Source organism: Lutra lutra, chromosome 7 (genome assembly GCF_902655055.1).
Source record: "Lutra lutra chromosome 7, mLutLut1.2, whole genome shotgun sequence".
In the NCBI taxonomy this organism is placed as follows: domain Eukaryota; kingdom Metazoa; phylum Chordata; class Mammalia; order Carnivora; family Mustelidae; genus Lutra; species Lutra lutra.
In genome coordinates, this window is record NC_062284.1 from 64,446,215 (window position 1) to 64,464,434 (window position 18,220).

An 18,220-nucleotide genomic window follows, 5' to 3' on the forward strand; every position below is an offset into this window, starting at 1 on the left:
GCAAGGTTTTTGCCACCCAACATTTAAAAGAGAGGGAAGCTTTCCATCAACAACCAAATTCTGACTTGCTCCAGTCTTCTCATTCTTGCTCTGGCTTAGTCTCTGGTCACATAACATACAAAAAAGTTTTTCAACACAAAGGAGAACACGACAGCATGGATTTTTCATCTTTGAAAGAAGACCCAGAATTTTCACAAATGAAACCCTAGATTTCCATGAAAGTTATGACCCCAGTAACTTTAGATAAACTTGACTAAATGGAAATTTATCATAAATGAGAAACTCTTGAAAGAGATTTTTATGGAAATTCTAGAAAATCTATTATTATAGTAGTTCCAACATATTTTGCTACATTACACACAAATAATTAAGTCACTCCATCTGACTGAACTGGAGCATTGGAGGAGGGAGTAAGATGAGTGAATATGTGTTTTTTTATTATAACATCACTTAGGTCTTTTAATTCATCTGAAATATAAACACATGTTTATGGTCAATGATCTATTAAGACCAAAATATACCCTAAATTTCACATACAGAGAATAGGCAGTTTTAGTTTAAATGACTCATAAATGGTAAGAAAAAAATCAAATGGGAGAAAACACAGATGACTGTCAAGTTTTGATAGTACTAGAAAATATGAAAAATGTTTATTGCATATTTTAACACATCTATAAATTTCCAAAACTAGAGGTTTTCAAGGTTCATATGATAAACACTGAGTCCTTCTCTGTCCTCCTGTTACTCTCCATTATAGTACCTTATTCTTTGCTTCCTAGCATTTACTCTAATTTGTAATTGTACTGCATTTGTGTACATATTTACTGCCTGTCTCCCCAACCTATAGTATTACTCCTTTAATCAACAAGTAACTATTGAGCACCTATTCAGTGAATGAGTATCACTTTGCTTCAATTACATAAACCACACTCAACCCAAGCATATTGTTTTTCATGAGTGCTGCCTAAATGTACTGGCCTATCATAAGTGTTAACTTTGCTAATGCTAGGATGCCAATAATGAGTATATTTCCTTTAAATTCCATAATGCTTGTCTTTCTGTTGTCTCAAAAAACTATAGCAAACATCTAAAAATAGGTTTCAGGGGTTTAAAAAAATGAATAGGGAAGGAGAGCGGAGACACATTCTCTCCTGTACTTCCTTTTATGTTATTTCTTTTTTCTACCTACTTCCAGTAAAAGATAGGAAGGAAAGAGAAGGAAAATCAGTGGGCTGTGCTGGATTTGCCTAGGATTTCTGAATTCATATTTGTATTTCAACTCAGCCACAGACAATCCTACTGCATGCACTTAGGCTAACGACATCACTTTTTAGTGGCCTACTGTTGCCACCGGAATACCAGGTGGCAGACTGCAAAGCAGACTTTGCAGTTTAGCCTGGTATTCCGGTAGCAACAGTAGGTTGCCATGTTTGGATCCTTTCAGTTCCTATTCTAAATAATCTTTTCAATTTTTTTTTAAAAGATTCTATTTATTTGACAGAGAGAGACTTAGCAAGAAAGGGAATACAAGCAGGGGGAGTGGGAGAGGGAAAGCAGATTCCCCACTGAGCAGGGAGCCCGATGCAGGGCTTGGTCCTAGGACCCTGGGATCATGAACCTGAGCCAAAGGCAGATGCCTAATGCCTGAGCCACCCAGGCGCCCCTCTAATGCCTTCTCACCGCTCCCTCTACCCCATACCCAAGATGCCCAGCACTCTCAAATTGACTCTTGACTATCCAACATGGACCACCTCACTCATGTCTTCCTTCTGTCTCAACAAAAACTCCAGTTTCTAGGAGGTATCTATTCTTTTCCAGATGTTTAGTGATATGAATTCTCACTAAGATGTGAATCATTCTTTGGCATAACCCTTGTCAGGAGTGGGAGGACGTTGTTAAAATGAATGACTAACCATGGCTGCATGTATGGGGAAAAGAAATTTTTTAGCTGAATACTTTCTGCTCCTTTTGCAACAGGGAATGAAATAGCAAATGACACAGAATTAGCTTTATAACCGTATACCTACAGGAGTAGAACCATCATCTAGCCATGTCTGCCAGGGTCTTTGCTGAGTGGAACTACACTCTGCTTATTACAAAAGACTCCTGCACTGTCACTTCGCTAACCTAGGCTGATGATTTGCATTACCAAAATGTAAATCCTGCTTTTTTATTTCAAATACAAACAACTCTTACTAAGTCCTTTTACATGATCTCTATCTTTATCTAATCCTTGAAGCTTCTTCAGCCCAAGAACTAGAAGAAAAGCCTTATAAATAAAAGTCAATTAAGCTCATAATCTACAGAGAAGAATAAAAGTAGAAAGCAAGGGGATTGTACTGTTCTCTTTCGAATAGCAATTCCCCTTTGTCTGGGAAATAGTGCTGTTCCTCCTAAGGATCTGTGGGATTTCTGCTACAGTGTGTTTCATTAAGTTCTAGGTTTTATTAACTTCCAGGGTAAGAGGACATACCCACAGTCAAATAAATCGAGGCACTTAAAAATAGCTCAGATATGGTTTCTAGCCTGCTCTCTCTTTTCCCACAAAAGAGCTGCCACTTAATAAAGAAAAGGAGAACCCGAATGACTTGACACAATCTGGGAGTTCACGGAAGGAAAGGAATGTACTGCCGGACCGGAACAGGTTCTGGGGCAGCCATTTGGTCCTCCCTTCAAATCTAAAACCACCTTTCTCACCTTCACTAAATGATTTGTGCAAAAATAAATTTAGTCACATTTCCAAAAAAGTTACCAAAGGGGCACCTGGGTGGCTCAGTAGCTTAAGCGTCCAGCTCTGGATTTTGGCTTGGGTGGAGAGATTGAGCCCCATGTGGGGCTCCATACGCAGTGGGGTCTGCTTGAGATTCCCTCTCCTTCTGCACCTCCTCTCTTTATCTCTCTGGAATAAATAAGTAAATCTTAAAAACATATACTACCAAAGACCTGAGTTAAAAAGCACTGCTCTAAAAACTGCTGCTTAATCATCAGGGTGAATCACCTTACTTTTCTCCCACTACCTAGCTGAGACGGTTATGCTCAGAGAAGAATTCTGATTAGTGGGGAAGGAAGACATATAATTTTGGGGTGTGTAGCATCTGAGAGATGCGAAAAGTGTGGGCAGAGTGATATACTGGCAGGCAGAAGAGGGAAGGAAAACAAGATTGGAACTAACTTTTATTGGGAATTCATTCTGGACCAGGTCTACCAGGTCAGGTACTTAGACCTTACCATGTTACGTATTCTTAACAATTCTGCAATGCAAGTATTATCATTCATATTTTACAAAAAAAAAAAAAACCCAAAACCTTGTACTTAGATTAAGTCATCTCTAAAAGTTCATATAGCTAGTAAAACTGCAGATCTCAGATCTGAACCGAAGACAACTTATTCCGAAAACTTTAAAAGTGGAAAGTACCAAAACAAATAGGACTGTTCCTGACTGACATCTGGGGGAAACACTCTCCTGACTAATTTCTTTCTTTTTTTTTTTTTTTTAAGATTGTATTTATTTGACAGAGAGAGATCACAAGTGGGCAGAGAGGCTAGCAGAGAGAGAGAGAGAGAGAGGAGGAAGCAGGCTCCCTGCAGAGCAGAGAGCCCGATGTGGGACTCGATCCCAGGACCCTGAGATCATGACCTGAGCTGAAGGCAGAGGCTTAACCCACTGAACCACCCAGGTGCCCCGCTCCTGACTAATTTCTTACTTAGTCGAAGGGACCGAGAAGACTGGCTGTTCCACCCCATTATGTTATGAATCAAATAACTTTTTATAGTGTAGTTTGTGAGTATGATCACAGTTTCAGAACTACAGATAAATGTTCTCAAGTCCCAGATATTTTAGTCCTCAAATTTCAAAAATATCCCTATTCCTAGTTTGGAAACTAGTTTAATTTACCCTAAACACAAGTGATTGGAGGTTCTTGAGCTATATTAAATGATCTGCTTCACAGTTTTCATGTCCTTATTTACTCAGAATAATAATATTATTATTTATTTACTCAGCCTGAATAAGCAACAATTCAGCTAATAATCTCATATCGTGCACTTATTACTACCAGACATAAAAAGTTTATTTAATATTATCTGTTTCCATCCCTACTTCATTCATGGTCTAGAACAAGATACGATTTCATGAAAATAGCTATAAAATGTGATAAATGCTATTAGGCATGTATAAACTGTTAGAAGCAAACAAAAAGGAAATAAATTTAAGGAATGGTACAACTAGTATCTATCATCCACAGACACACACTTCCAGATGAAGAACTGGGTATACAGGGCGCCTGGGTGGCTCAGTTGGTTAAGCGACTGCCTTCAGCTCAGGTCATGATCCTGGAGTCCCGGGATAGAGACCCACATCAGGCTCCCAGCTCCACAGGGAGTCTGCTTCTCCCTCTGACCTTCTCCTCGCTCATGCTCTCTCTCACTGTCTCTCTCTTCTCTCAAATAAATAAATAAAATGTTAAAAAAAAAAAAAAAGAACTGGGTATACAGTATGCTGCCTTTTGCATAAGACAGGGTGGCAGGGGATAGGAAAAGGTAAGGTAGTACGGTATATATATATGTATTCACTTATACTTTCAAAAGGAAATGCTGGAAGGATAGGCCAGAAACAAGTTAAAAATCATTACTAATAAGGAATGGGGTTAGAGGATGGGTTGGAGGGGACAGAATGAAAATAAAACTTCTCTGAGTAAATCCTTTCTTTTAATAACTCATTTTTGATTCTTGCAACATAAGTTTTACATATTTACAAAACAGATCGACAAAGAAAAAAATTAACTCCTGTCCTAACCTCCCCCCCACAACCCACAATGTCAAAACAAAATTCAACAACAGTAACACCAGAAGTTTCTTAGGGAGATTCTTTCTGCAGCGTTTTTTAGGACCTGAATCCCCAAGTCTTGGTATTAGAGGTTCACAGAGCTTGAAAAGAATACTCATGGAGCAGTATATTCTGTGGAACACATGACAGCCCCTGCTGTGGTTTACAGCTTTATTCAATTCTACATATCCTTGCTGTCTCTCTAATCCTCCCCAAAGAGCAGAATAAGTGAAATAAGTTCTGTATCTGCAAAATCCTCACAAAATTTTGCAATACAAAGAAGAAAATGAAGATCCCATAAGGCCCTTCTAGTGTAAAGGTTTAAGTCCCTCCCTAGCTTTGGGAAATACTCACCTACCTGTATTAGTAACTCTCTTCCTTTTTAAGATAATTTTTAAAAATTTAGATAAAATTCACCCACATAGAATTCACCAGTTTAATAATTTTAAAGTGCACCACCAATGAGTGGGTTTCAGTGCACAAGGTTACGCTATAATCACCTCTAATTCCAGAACATGCTCATCACACCAAAGGGAAGCCTATATGCAGTCACTCCCTTTTATTTTTTTTTTAACATTTTCCTGAGGTTCTTAATAAGCACAATCTTTGGACCTCCTAAATTGTTCTTTTATAAAAGTTTTAAACTTTTCCCCCTGTTTTTATCTTTTTGTTCTATATATCCTAAGACTTCGATTATATTTTCTAGTCTGTGTACTGAATTTTTTTTTTAATTTTAGCAGTAACATTTAAAGACCTTTTTCTTATATGCTTCTTTTTCAAAATATTTTACTGTCTTATTATTCTGAGTATATTAATAAGATGATTTAAAACATTTGCTTCTGCTTCTAAAGTCACCTCCCTTTCCTCTAGGACTAATTTTTCTGTTTTTCTTATTGCTAAAAGGTCGTTGGTTGTCCATTTACATTTAGGGCAGAAGGACAGGGAAATGGTTCTTTGCAAAAAGGAAATGCTGGAAGGATAAGCCATAAACTAATTAAAATGGTTACTAATAAGGGGTGTAAGGCAGGGCAGACTAAAACAAATGTATTACTTTGGAGGAGGGGAACCACACATTACAGGTAGAGAACCCTGAATTCTAATATGAAAAAGACTTATTTTGGAACATCAGCTTCCACACTACAAGCCTCAGCTGTCCCCAGACATTTTGTTCAAGATCTTTCAAGAACTATATGGTATTTTGCATGGGGGAAAATGTAGGCTACCTGAGTGGGGATAGGAAGGTAGGAACACAGTGGACAAGTGTGAGCAGTTTCCCACTTATAGTCATTCAATTAACTGTCCTTGTTTTCAGCCCCAGTTCTCCCTATTGTTCATCTCTATCCCTGAGTCTTCTATGGAGAAGTGTGGGGCTGCCAGCTCCTGGCTCAGTGTGCACTGGACTGTAGCTTCCTGGCTTGTTTCTTCCTTTACCCCCCTCCCATCTATCTTCTAACTTCCAGAAAGGTGTTTATTGGTGACTTGCTTTTTTCTGCTGTTTTTATTTGAATGAACTCTCAGAAGAGATGAGTCAAATGCTGGTATCTAATCCATAATTGTAAACTTTGTACTTTTAAGGAAAAAGGAATATTTTACTTTCTACAGAAACTTGCAGAGATAAACAGGAACAGTCAGTCCTATTTTCTCTCTTTTCACAGTGCTTGTTGTGTATGAAGAAATGAAGTGACTAAAGTATTTCTTTGATATTTAATAGGATTTTCATGATTATGTGTTCTTATTATATGTAGGACTTTCTATGTTCTGTTATTGAATGTTTCTTTGGTGGGGGGTAGAATTCTACTACTTTCATTAGTGGTCCAAGGGGTCTATAACCTAAAAGGTTAAGAGTTGCAGGACAAAATGAAACACACTCTTTTAAAGAGTGGTGGAAGGTAAAACCCCCATTCCTTGATGCTATGTTTGAGTGTTAGATCTTAAATTGAAGGTGCTTAAATCACAAGAAATTAAAGTTTGAAAGTCATCTTGAATTTGTTCAAAAAGCCCAATGCAAGCAGGTAAGAAATGACTGTACAGTATGTTGGTAAGCAGCGGGTGCACTGTGAAGTGGGAAAAAATCACAGACACACCCCAGGGCATTAGCTCTCTGGTACAGCAAGCAGCTGAGAGTGCTGAAGGTGAGTGCCAGAGAATGTCCCAATCTGATGATCTGGATAGCTACTTGAGATAGAGCCTTTCAGGCACTATGGAGTTTTACAGAGAAGGCCCAGTGACTAAATTTTAGAAGATCTAGATGCTGAGTTATGATGAGGCTAAAAAGTAACCAAGAAGGGGAGGAACTTACTGATATATTAGCCAAGAAGGTCAGTGTCTCTACAAAATTAAACTGCAAGTTGTTAATTCTGGATCTTTAAGACAGGTTTGACTAAAGCTACCTAAATGTCAACTTCTGGATTCTAATCAAATGACATCTGAACATATGGCATTTCACATACTAGTTCAAGTAAATTGTTTCATACATATTTTTAAAATAAGTAAAAAAAAATCTAAAACACAGTAACAGAGAAAGAGCTGTATGGATAACAATGTATGATTTTAACCTCTTAAATATTAATATTTATTCAAAATAGGAAAATAAAAATGTGTACATTGTTAAAGAAAAAAATTAATGACACTTGTCAACACATGGTAAAGAAGACTTTATTCAAGAGAGGAAGCTATGAAGAAAGGTACAGGACCAGTGCAATAGAACTCTGCAGTGGGTGGGGAGAGATTGGGTTCAGCTCTGAATACTCTATGGGCAAGTCAGTGGATGGAAAATTACTAAGAGGAAACATAAGGGTTGAGGGGGATTCTGGCTAAACTGACCTAAGAGAATTTTCACTAGAGACAGGCCAGTGCAATGAAATATCACCTGTGAGATGACCTACCAGATACTGAGAGTGGGGGTTTTATTCAACTGACTTAGCAGGGTTCTTGCTAAAACAGGATTATTTAAGGAAGTGCACAGATGGGCTCGGGAGGTTAAGTTTCCTGACTAAACTTTGGTCAAGCAAAGAATCCTTATCAGCATTTACAGAATTATGATGATACAATGGCAGCAATGAAGCTTAGCCACACAGTATATGTGAAACATATAGTACTGCTTAAGATCTGGGCTATGTAGCTTTGGTTGGAATACCAAAGTGTGGAGAAAGAAGCTAATACACATTAGCATAAACCCATGTGGTTTTGCCTAGTTGAATAAACTATAAGGTAAACTTTTTTTTGTTAACATCTTCAGGAAATAGGGAACAACAGTTAGTGATTACTGTATTATTGGGTATGTGTAAACTGTTTAGCTGACTAGACCAAATGTACCCTGGAGTATATGTATTTGAATAAATCTTGTTTATCTATTTTCATCTGCTTTATTCAAATAGGTTATCACCAGAAAGACTTCAGTTACTCAGAGGCTAGTTACAGTTCATTGTGGTTTTACTATGAAATCTTATAAACCGAAAGAAACTCCAATTACCTACCTAAGCGGTGGAATCCAAAAGTGAATCTTTTGGTTGGTGATTTTGAAGAGAGCCACAAAGCAAGCAAGGTCAGTATGATAGCACTTAGGTCAGTTAACATATGAAGCGCATCTGTCATGATTGCTAGGCTGTTTGCAATGTATCCACCTTGGGGTAAAGGTGAGAGGGAAGAAGGAATAAGTTAAAATAATGAATAATTAGAATAATGTTTAAAATAATAAACATAAGCAAACCAAAAATATGTAACATCCTACAAAACATCAGCTTTTAACTAAATCTTTATCCTATTACAACTAAATCAAGATATCCTGAAATTTTATACCAAACATTAAATATGTGTGTATTTTTGTGGTGAAGATGTCCATTTCTATAAACAGATTCTCTGAAGAGTCGATGACCTTAAAAAAATTAAGAACCAGGGCACCTGGGTGGCTCAGCTGATTAACTGTCTGCCTTCAGCTCAGGACATGATCTCAGGGTCCTGGGATCAAGCCCCATGTCGAGTTCCCTGCTCAGCGAGTAATCTGCTTCTCCCTCTCCCTCTGCTGCCTCCCCTGCTTGAGCTCATGCTCTCTCTCTCAAATAAATAAATAAAATCTTGAAAAAAAATTAAGAACCATTAAACTGGGCTCTAACACATAGAAATTTTGTTTTAGCACTGCAGCTTTTACTCAACCTACTAATCCTACTATTAGTGAAATTAATGACCATAATATCTAAATATTACAAGAAGGCTGAAGGTAGATACTTGTTTGTGAAGGTTTGACCACAAAATTAAACTGAAGAAATTTTTTAAATGTACATGACGGGGTGGTTGGGTTATGGACATTGGGGAGGGTATGTACTATGGTGAGTGCTATGAAGTGTGTAAACCTGGTGATTCACAGACCTGTGCCCCTGGGGCTAATACATTATATGTTAATAAAAAATTTAAAAAATTATTTTAAAAAATGTACATTAGTTCAAAATGAAGGATAAAGATTAACAGATTCCCTTGGGTACAGACAGCAGTGTCTCAGAGAGATTAAAGGTGGTATTTAGAATAAAATTTTTAATGTTGATTTTCCAGGCATTATATGTATATATAAAATATAAAATTCATTTTGTGTATGTGTGTGTGTATATATGTGTGTATATATATATGTATGTCATTCTACTATTGGTTAACCAATTGTCCTAGCACCATTCATTGAATAAGCTTTTTTTTTTTTTTTTAAAGATTTTATTTATTTGACAGAGAGATCACAAGTAGGCAGAGAGGCAGGCAGAGAGAGAGGAAGGGAAGCAGGCTCCCTGCTGTGCAGACAGCCCAATGCGGGGCTTGATCCCAGGACCCTGGGATCATGACCTGAGCCGAAGGCAGCGGCTTAACCCACTGAGCCACCCAGGCACCCCCCTTGAATAAGCTTTTTATAACAAAACTTTTATGTGTATCAGAATCCTGTGGTTAAACACACCAGATTGCTTGCCCCACTCCCAGAATTTCTTTCCTTTTTTTTTTTTTTTTAAGATTTTATTTATTTGACAGAGAGAGGGATCACAAATAGGCAGAGAGGCAGGCAGAGAGAAGGGGGAAGCAGGCTCCCTGCTATGCAGAGAGCTCGATGCGACGCTCGATTCGAGGACCCTGAGATCATGACCTGAGCTGAAGGCAGAGGCTTAACCCACTGAGCCACCCAGGTCCCCCACTCCCAGAATTTCTAATTCCAGAGGGCTGGATGAGGCCTGAGAATTTCCTTATTTTTTTTTTTAAGGAGAATTTCCATTTTTAACATGTTCCCAAGGTGATGTGGATGCTTCTGGTCTTGGTAATTTTGAGCATCACTGTTACAATTAACTTCCTGACCAGGGTATTATGACACATAAGTGTGCTGAGCTGTTGTTCCCCTCTTTAATGGCATGATGTGCAGAGGCAAGAGCAGCAGGAGACCAAGCTAGTGATCTTATAATCACATCCATTTACTCCAGTGTGCTCTATACAAATACCACTTTTTTTTTTTTTTAATGTATTCCCTTGACATTAAAGAGCTGGAAATCACTGAGAAAAATGTAAGTTGGTGGCTAATAACATGGGGTTTTGGACTCTCTGAGACTCTCTTAGAAAGTTACTTAATACTTTTGAGCCTCAGTTTCCTTATCCATAAAATAAAGATAACACCTTAAAGCTATACTGTCCAGTAAGTGTCTGAGATGATGGAAATATTTTATCTGTGCTGTCCAGAAGAACCACTAGTCACAGTAGCTTTTCAGCATTTGAAATATGGATAAGGCAACTGAGGGATTTATTCAATTTTAGTTAACCTAAATTTAAAGAGCCATGTGCTGATAATCATCAGCAAAAAATAGCAGAGTAAGGACCTCTGAAAATCATCTCCTCTATGGAAGTAATGAGAACCTAGGAAAAATGGTCCAAATCAACTTTTTTAGAACTCTGGAAATTAACCAGAGGCTGTTATAGGTAGTATTCACTCAAGGAAAACAACTGAATCTTCATCAGAACAGTGAACATTCTGTAGCCTTGGACCCATCACCCTCTCTCCTGCTCTGTGGTTGACCTGAAAATCAACAAGCAGCAACCATAGTGAAAACTAGCCTGGCAGCCACTGCAAGGTATAAAATGTGGTTAGAGCTCCTTACAAGCCCCATTCCCAAAGAACTATCATTATTTGATCTGCCTGGTACTTCCCTGGAAAATCATACAAGTAAGGCTGTTTTGACTTGACTTGGGGATCTGCCTTAGGCAAACCCTAAGAAATGTTTGTCAAAAAACAATCAGAGGGAATTGTTTAACACTGCAACTGCCTGAAGCAATAGATAACAATGTGCTCCCTATATTCTGAAATTTCACAATGATGTACCTCAGTATGGCTTTATTTTCGCCTAGTTTGCTGGGTTTTTGTTTACTCTTCTTACCTGGAAAGGTAAACCCTTCAGTTCTGGGGAAATTTCTTTTTTTTTTTTTTTTTTTTAAAGATTTTTTATTTATTTATTTGATAGAGAGAGATCACAAGTAGACAGAGAGGCAGGTAGAGAGAGAGAGAGAGAGAGGGAAGCAGGCTCCCTGCTGAGCAGAGAGCCCGATGCGGGACTCGATCCCAGGACCCTGAGATCATGACCTGAGCCGAAGGCAGGGGCTTAACCCACTGAGCCACCCAGGCGCCCAGTTCTGGGGAAATTTCTTAAACTATATTGTTGACAATTTCTTTTCTCCTGTTTTCTCAATTTCCCAAATTCCTATTACCTGGAGTTTAGATTGATATGCTGATTTTCTTGTGTTTTTTCTCCTATTATCTATTTCTATTGTTTTGCTCTACTCTGAGAGATTACCTTATTTCATCTTATAACTTTTTTATGGAGTTCAAATTGTTTTTTGTTTTTATTGTTCAAAAGTTCTTTATTTTGAATTTCTTTTTTAAAACAGCTTATTCTTGTAGATACATATCTCTTATTTCTGTGGATACTAACTATATAATTATTGTATCTGTTTAACTTGTTTCCTTATTTTAGTCTTCCTCTTCACCCACATTTCTAGGGGTACCAGGTGCAAACAATTCTGGGCCTACTTAGGATTCTGAAGTGCAGTAGTTCTCAGTATGGTCCCTGGTATCAGCATCCCTTGTGAACTTAGAAATCCAAATCCTCGGGCCCTATCCCAGACTTACTTAATTAGAAGCTCTCACCCAACAATGTGTGTTTTAATAAATTCTCTAGGTGTTTCTGATGAATTAGTGTAAACTGGGTTGATTCTTGGCATTCCCCAACTACTTGCTTAGGAGGGGGCTTTCTTGGGTCTATTAAGTCAGTTATTTCTTTTATCTATCTCCTTTCTAGTTTGCCAAATTAAGTTATTATTTCCTCTCCAGTTTTCCCCATCTATGCAGACATATATACACATACACAGACACAGATGTGGATGGATATATGGCTATAAACATATATACATTTAGAAATCCCTTTATTGTAGTTTGAGAGGCTTCAGGAAAAAGTACATTTAGATATAGGAGTTCATTTGCCATCTTTATCAGGAAGTCTGTTTGCATTCATTCTTCAAGCTTTTTCACTCCCAACAAAAATGCAATTGTTAATCAATAACTATTACTAAATTCAAAGGATAGTCCAGTTCTCATCTCATTAGACCTATCAGCAGCTTTAACTTATTTATTTCCACTTGGAAATACTTTAATTTCTTAGATTCTGGAATACCTGTTTGTTTTTTGCCTGACTTCTAAAGCTGGAGTTCCTCAAAACAGACTCTTTAGATGTTTTTTTCCATTCCGATAGCACTACACACTGTATCTCTTAATTTGACCTTTCTTTTGAACTATAGACTCATATCTAAAGCTCACACGACATGTTTACTGGCTATTTTATGTACATGTGATAATGAACATGTCGAAAACAACCCTTGAGCCCCTGCCTAAATCCTGCTTTGTATTTTCTCCCTGCCTAATAAATGATATGCATTTCCATACACTCAGTTTCTTAGGTGAGAAACTTCAGAATCAACCTCCACATCTAAGCCAATAGTCAATTTTGTTAATGTTACTTCTAGAATATTTCTCAGTCAGTACATTTTTCTCCATCCACATCAGTCCAAGCCATGATTTCTTGTCTAGACCTCTGCAATAGTTTACTCGCTTCCATTCTTGCACCCTCCAATCCATCTCCACAAAAGGCCCAGAATAATCTCTTAAAAAGGTAAATCCCATCATATCACTCTCCACTTAAAAGCCTTCATTGGCTATTCATTGTACTTAGACTTAAAAACTATACTCATAATATGGTCTATCAGAACTGGCTGATCTGGTGGTCTGGGCTCTTTCCCTCTTACTTATTATTATATTCCAGTGAAACTTGCCTTCTTTTTAGGTCCTTTTAAAGAACTCGGGGCGCCTGGGTGGCTCAGTGGGTTAAAGCCTCTGCCTTCGGCTCAGGTCATGATCCCAGGGTCCTGGGATCGAGCCCCGCATCGGGCTCTCTGCTCAGCCGGGAGCCTGCTTCCTCCTCTCTCTCTGCCTGCCTCTCTGACTACTTGTGATCTCTGTCTGTCAAATAAAAAATAAATAAAATCTTAAAAATAAAAAAAAATTAAAAAAAAAAAGAGAACTGAAGGTTTTTAGGACCTTTGCACATGCTGTTCTCTTCACTTGGAAAACTCCTCCACTCCTCTACTTGAGTAACTCTTACCTTTTGGTTTAATTGCACCTAGCTCACACATAAACTATGTCCCACTAGTTACTCTATCTTATAGTACCTTGTTCTTTTGTTTCATAACACTTAAGGCCATATGGATTTTAAATTTATTTGTCTATATGCTTAACATCTGTGCCCTCCATTAAACTAAGTGCTTCAGACAGTAGATTTCATAATAGTTTTGTCTGCAATTATATAGCCCAAATACTTTAAATATAGTGCCTGGCATAGAGCAAGTACACAAAAAATACTTGCTGAATGAAAGGAAGAAAAGAATGGACCTATCTGAAGTCTCAAAACAAGTTAGTGGCAAAGCCAAGATTCAAAATCAAGTCTTCCCTTTCAGATCTTTAAATTATTTCATTTTTAAAATTACTCCATACTTTCTACATAAGATGCCTTTTTTCTAAGTGCTTTTGATACACTTTTTTTTTTTTAAGATTTTTTTTTTATTTATTTGACAGATCACAGGTAGGCAGAGAGGCAGGCAGAGAGAGACAGGAGGAGGAGGCAGGCTCCCTGCTGAGCAGAGAGCCCGATGCGGGACTCGATCCCAGGACCCTGACGAAGGCAGAGGCCTTAACCACTGAGCCACCCAGGCGCCCCTTTTGATACACTTTAATATATGCTCTACTATATACAATTTAATTCTATGTAACATCCTGAATATTTGTTAATGCTTATCCTATTAGCATTTTGTTTAAAATATTTTATTTATTTATTTGACAGAGAGAGCGAGAGAGACAGTGAAGGCAGGAACACAAGCAGGGGGAGCAGGAGAGGGAGAAGCAGGCCTTCCACTGAGCAGGGAGCCCAATGGGATGTGATATGGGGGCTGGATCCCAGGACCCTGGAATCATGACCTGAGGTGAAAGCAGAAGCAGAAAGACTGGGCCACCCAGGTGCCCCCATTAGCACTTCTGTATTATTTAACAAAAGATTTTTATCTTTGAAAATAAAATCAATATTTTAAATAAAATACTTAGTGTGGCTTTCACAAAACAACATTTACCAAATAAGAGATTTCAAAAATGGTATGTCAGGATAATTTTATCTTAATAATTTTTTCTTAGGTAAAATAAAGTAAATTAATTTTAAGGGGGAAAATTGTGAATAATATGATTTTTAACTTCAAATACAAAATATTAACTTCAAGAATTACCAAGTCTGGGGCACCTGGGTGACTCAGTGAGCCATTGTGGGACGGAGATGCCAAGGGTAGGGCTCCCTGCTCACCAGGGAGTCTGCTTCTCTTCCTCTCCCTCTGCTCCCTCCTACTTCATGTGTGTGCACATGCTCTCTTTCTCTCAAATAAATAAATGAATCTTAAAAAAAAAAAGAATCACTAAGTCTGACTGACTCAATATTCTAGCTGTGTGAATTTGAGCAAGTCATTGAATCTTAGTCTGTAGAGACTATGTCTTACCTGGCCACAATTTCACGCCTGCCTTTTACTTTCTTTATAGCTTAAGCATTTATAATTCTCTATCACAATAAAAATTAATTCAACAAAAGTTTATTGAAGGTCTCTTCTGTTCCTTGGAATGTAGCTTTTATTTTAGTGGAAGAAGACAGATATCAAATAAGTGAATATACAAACAAGATGATTTCAAGATGCTGAGGGCTTTTAAAGTTGGGGAGAGAATAAGGGAGATGAGATACTTACTTCAGTCCATCAGAAAAGGTCTCTCAGAGGTATCTTTTGGGGTAAGATATGAATGTCAAGAAACCAGCCAAGAGAATATTTGGGAAAAGGCACTCCAGGTTAAGCAGTGTTTTTCAAACTGCAGGCCCTGATCTACTTGTGAAACACAAAATCAATTAAGTGGGTTGGGGCCGTACCGAAAAAATACTAGAATGCATCACAAGAAATCAGACTTTTGTTTTAGTTATACATATATTTACACATGTATGTATGTGTGTGTACATCCATCCATACATATGTATGTATGCATGCCTACCCCGGTCACAATGTTTAGTGTAGTTTTTACTATAATTAGGTCAAGAAAATTTGAAAGCCACTGAGGTGGAGGAACCAGCCAGTTTGAAGGCCTCATGGACTGGAGAGCTTTGTGAGTCATAGGGAGAAAGAAAGCCAGCATGGCGGAAGTGCGCACTGGGGAGGAGAGGTATAAAATGAGGTAGGAAATGTATATAATTTTCCTACATATAACCTCTGGCCAGTATCTTATTCTGGACTGCCACCTCTGTTCTCTAATGGTTCATCATTAAGAAACAACAAGGCAGAATTATCTCCCTGCTTTAATGTCACTTTGTAAACTGTTGTTAAGAGAAGTTAGCAGTTACACTAATATGACTGTTAAATTAACCTCTAAGAATGTATTTAGAGTGACAATATATTACTTGAATAATTAAAAAGTGAAAAGTTCATGAACCCTGGGGGAGCCCTCTGGTTCTTTTCAGATCCTTACTATAATGAAAAACTTTTAAAGTCAGTAGTATTTAATTTTGCAAATCTTTTGGATGTAAATGCAAAAAGAAATAGTATGAAGAGACCACTTAAGTCAAATGTAGAGAAAAAAGTAAGCAGCTGGAGACTGTGGATGTGGCTCTTCCACTAACCAGCTAAGTGTCCTCCCAACTTATTTAACTTTCTGGGCCCTCAGATTCCTTATGTGTGGAAAAGAAGGAAGAGAAGATGTTCAGTAAGGTCACTTCACACTGTAAAATTTTATGATTCTACGCTTAGATCATTTACTGTTTTAAACGATGCAAAAACTAACCTGGTTGTTTGATCAGAACTTTTTAAAGAGGAAGTTACATGATAAACAGTGAAGCTAATGTCCTTAACTTTACCGTCGGTGTCACAGTGTTTGGAGAACAAGATGAAAAAGTCCAAGTTATCTCTGAAAGTTTCTGTCTTACTTAGGTTGACCTGCACTTTGGAACTGTGTGGATTCCTCCTATCACGGGATCAATATCTCGATAAATAACAAACTTCCCGAAAAGAAAGTTTAAACCTCAAATCATGTGTAACTAAAGCTGGACAACAACCCTCGGGACAAGGTAAATGGAAAGTGAGTTGGCAACACAACTCACCTACAAGTTCTCCAATCATGAAAAGCAAGTAAAGAACGGCAGCAATGGTCAATCTGGTTTTCACCTTTCTCTGCTTCAGTAACTCTCGCTGTCTGCTGCAGTTGTCACAGGGGTCCACCTTCAGACTCAGCTGACTGTTGGTCAAAGGTAAGTCCTGGTCCAGTAAGGAATCGTCGTCGGCCTGCAGGGCCGGGTGCGCCCCATTAACAGGCCTTTCTGGGATTTCAGAACCATCGTCGGCCACCACAACTCGAAGTTTGTTAAACCGAGGAAGCCCCTCGTCCCCCAGCTCGTCCGAGAAGTCGAAGGCGCTGGTGTCATTTAGAAACAGCGGCGCGTCGTCCTTCCGTAGCAGAGATTTGAGGCGCTTCCACGCGCCGGATCCGGCCATGGCAGAGGCTGAGCGGCCGCCGCACGGAACGGCTCGGTGCAGGCGGCCGGCCGGCGGCTCCCGCGGCCCCTACTTCACCGGAGCGCTAGTTCCCGATGGCACTGCCGCGCGTCCCTCCCCATGCTGTGGAAAACGAAACACGTTATAAATTAAAGGCGCCCCAACACTGCCCCCAAGTTCCGAAGCCCCGGGCGGTGGGGGCGCAGTCTGGCCCGGAGGCTCCGGGGCTTCGCGAGGGAGCGGCGCGTCTACCTGGGGCGCTGCCGCGGGGCCGCCGCTCATCTCCCCGCCCCCGGCCGGCTCGGCGGGGCCGACTCACGCAGCTCGGGTCCCCGCGCGGCCCCGTCCTCGTGCCGGCCGCGCCCGCAGCTCCAGGCCGGCTACCCGGGTCTGACAGGTTCGGGGCCGGACGCCAGGGGCCGCCGCCTCTCCCCGCCCTGCGCGAGGCCGCGCGCGTGCGCCGGAGCGGCAGCAGGCGAGGAGCGCGAAGGAGGGGTCGGCAGGAGCACACGCAGGCCTGCTGCGCAGGGCTGCGGCGCCCGCGAGGGGAGGGGCAGGGGCGCGCGCGCCGCAGCCCCCGCCGGTTCCCTCAGTCCCGGCCCCGGAGCCCCGCGCGCCTGCCTCTGCCCCAGGGGCACTCACAGGGATGCCCGTGTCTTCCGCGCAGCCTTGCCACCTCCCCAGGCGGAGAAGCAGGAGCGGATGAAGCGGGGCCTGCGGACCAAGTGGGTAGATTCGAACGGTCCCGCCCGCCCGGGGCTGGGCGTTGCTGCCGGAGCTCCGAGGAGGGCCTCTGGAATCTTGGGTCAGGACCTCGGTTGCGGATCCGCAGCAGGAAACGATTTTAGCGCTTTCTTGCCAAGTGAGAAACCAACCGGCTTTCTCTCTCGAGTTGCTGCTTCTCTGGCAAGTTGGCAAAATTTGCTGCACCGTCAGGTCAACTTCGAGAGGGCAAGGCCCTCTCAAGGTCGTCAGCAATTCTAACTCCTTTGTATTTACGATTGCTTTTCATCAGATATGTATTGTCCTGTGTGTGTTCACTGCCATGTTCCTTTCCCCTCCATTTATAACATGGACTAAACCCAAGCACAAATCTAGTAGGGGCTTCCGTGTTGGCCTTTGGTTCTATTAACAACGACAAATTTAGAAGAACTGAGTTCTGAGTAGTAGTTGCTCATTTAGATCTAAGCTGTAATGGTGAAATGGAATGGCAATAAGCCTCCCCACTCCTCTTCTCCCTTGAAGTCTTAAGAGATTCTTAATCCAGATTCCTTG

The 18,220-nt window shown here is 40.1% G+C and overlaps 1 protein-coding gene across 2 annotated transcripts in view; it reads right to left on the reverse strand.

The window, feature by feature from the left end:
* SLC30A4 (solute carrier family 30 member 4) overlaps positions 1-17,678 on the reverse strand; it is a 32,314-nt gene extending 14,636 nt beyond the window's left edge. Inside the window, exons 1-3 of one of the 2 annotated variants that reach the window (XM_047735878.1) lie at positions 17,588-17,678; positions 16,555-17,068; positions 8,302-8,448 (exon numbers count right to left, since the gene is read on the reverse strand). In XM_047735878.1, coding sequence (XP_047591834.1) covers positions 8,302-8,448; positions 16,555-16,945 — 538 coding nt within the window. In that variant the 5' untranslated portion in view covers positions 16,946-17,068; positions 17,588-17,678. Of the gene's footprint in view, positions 1-8,301; positions 8,449-16,554; positions 17,069-17,197; positions 17,336-17,587 lie in introns of those variants that run through there. The other variant, XM_047735877.1, reaches the window with a different exon arrangement.
* Between the last annotated feature and the right edge of the window lie 542 nt (positions 17,679-18,220).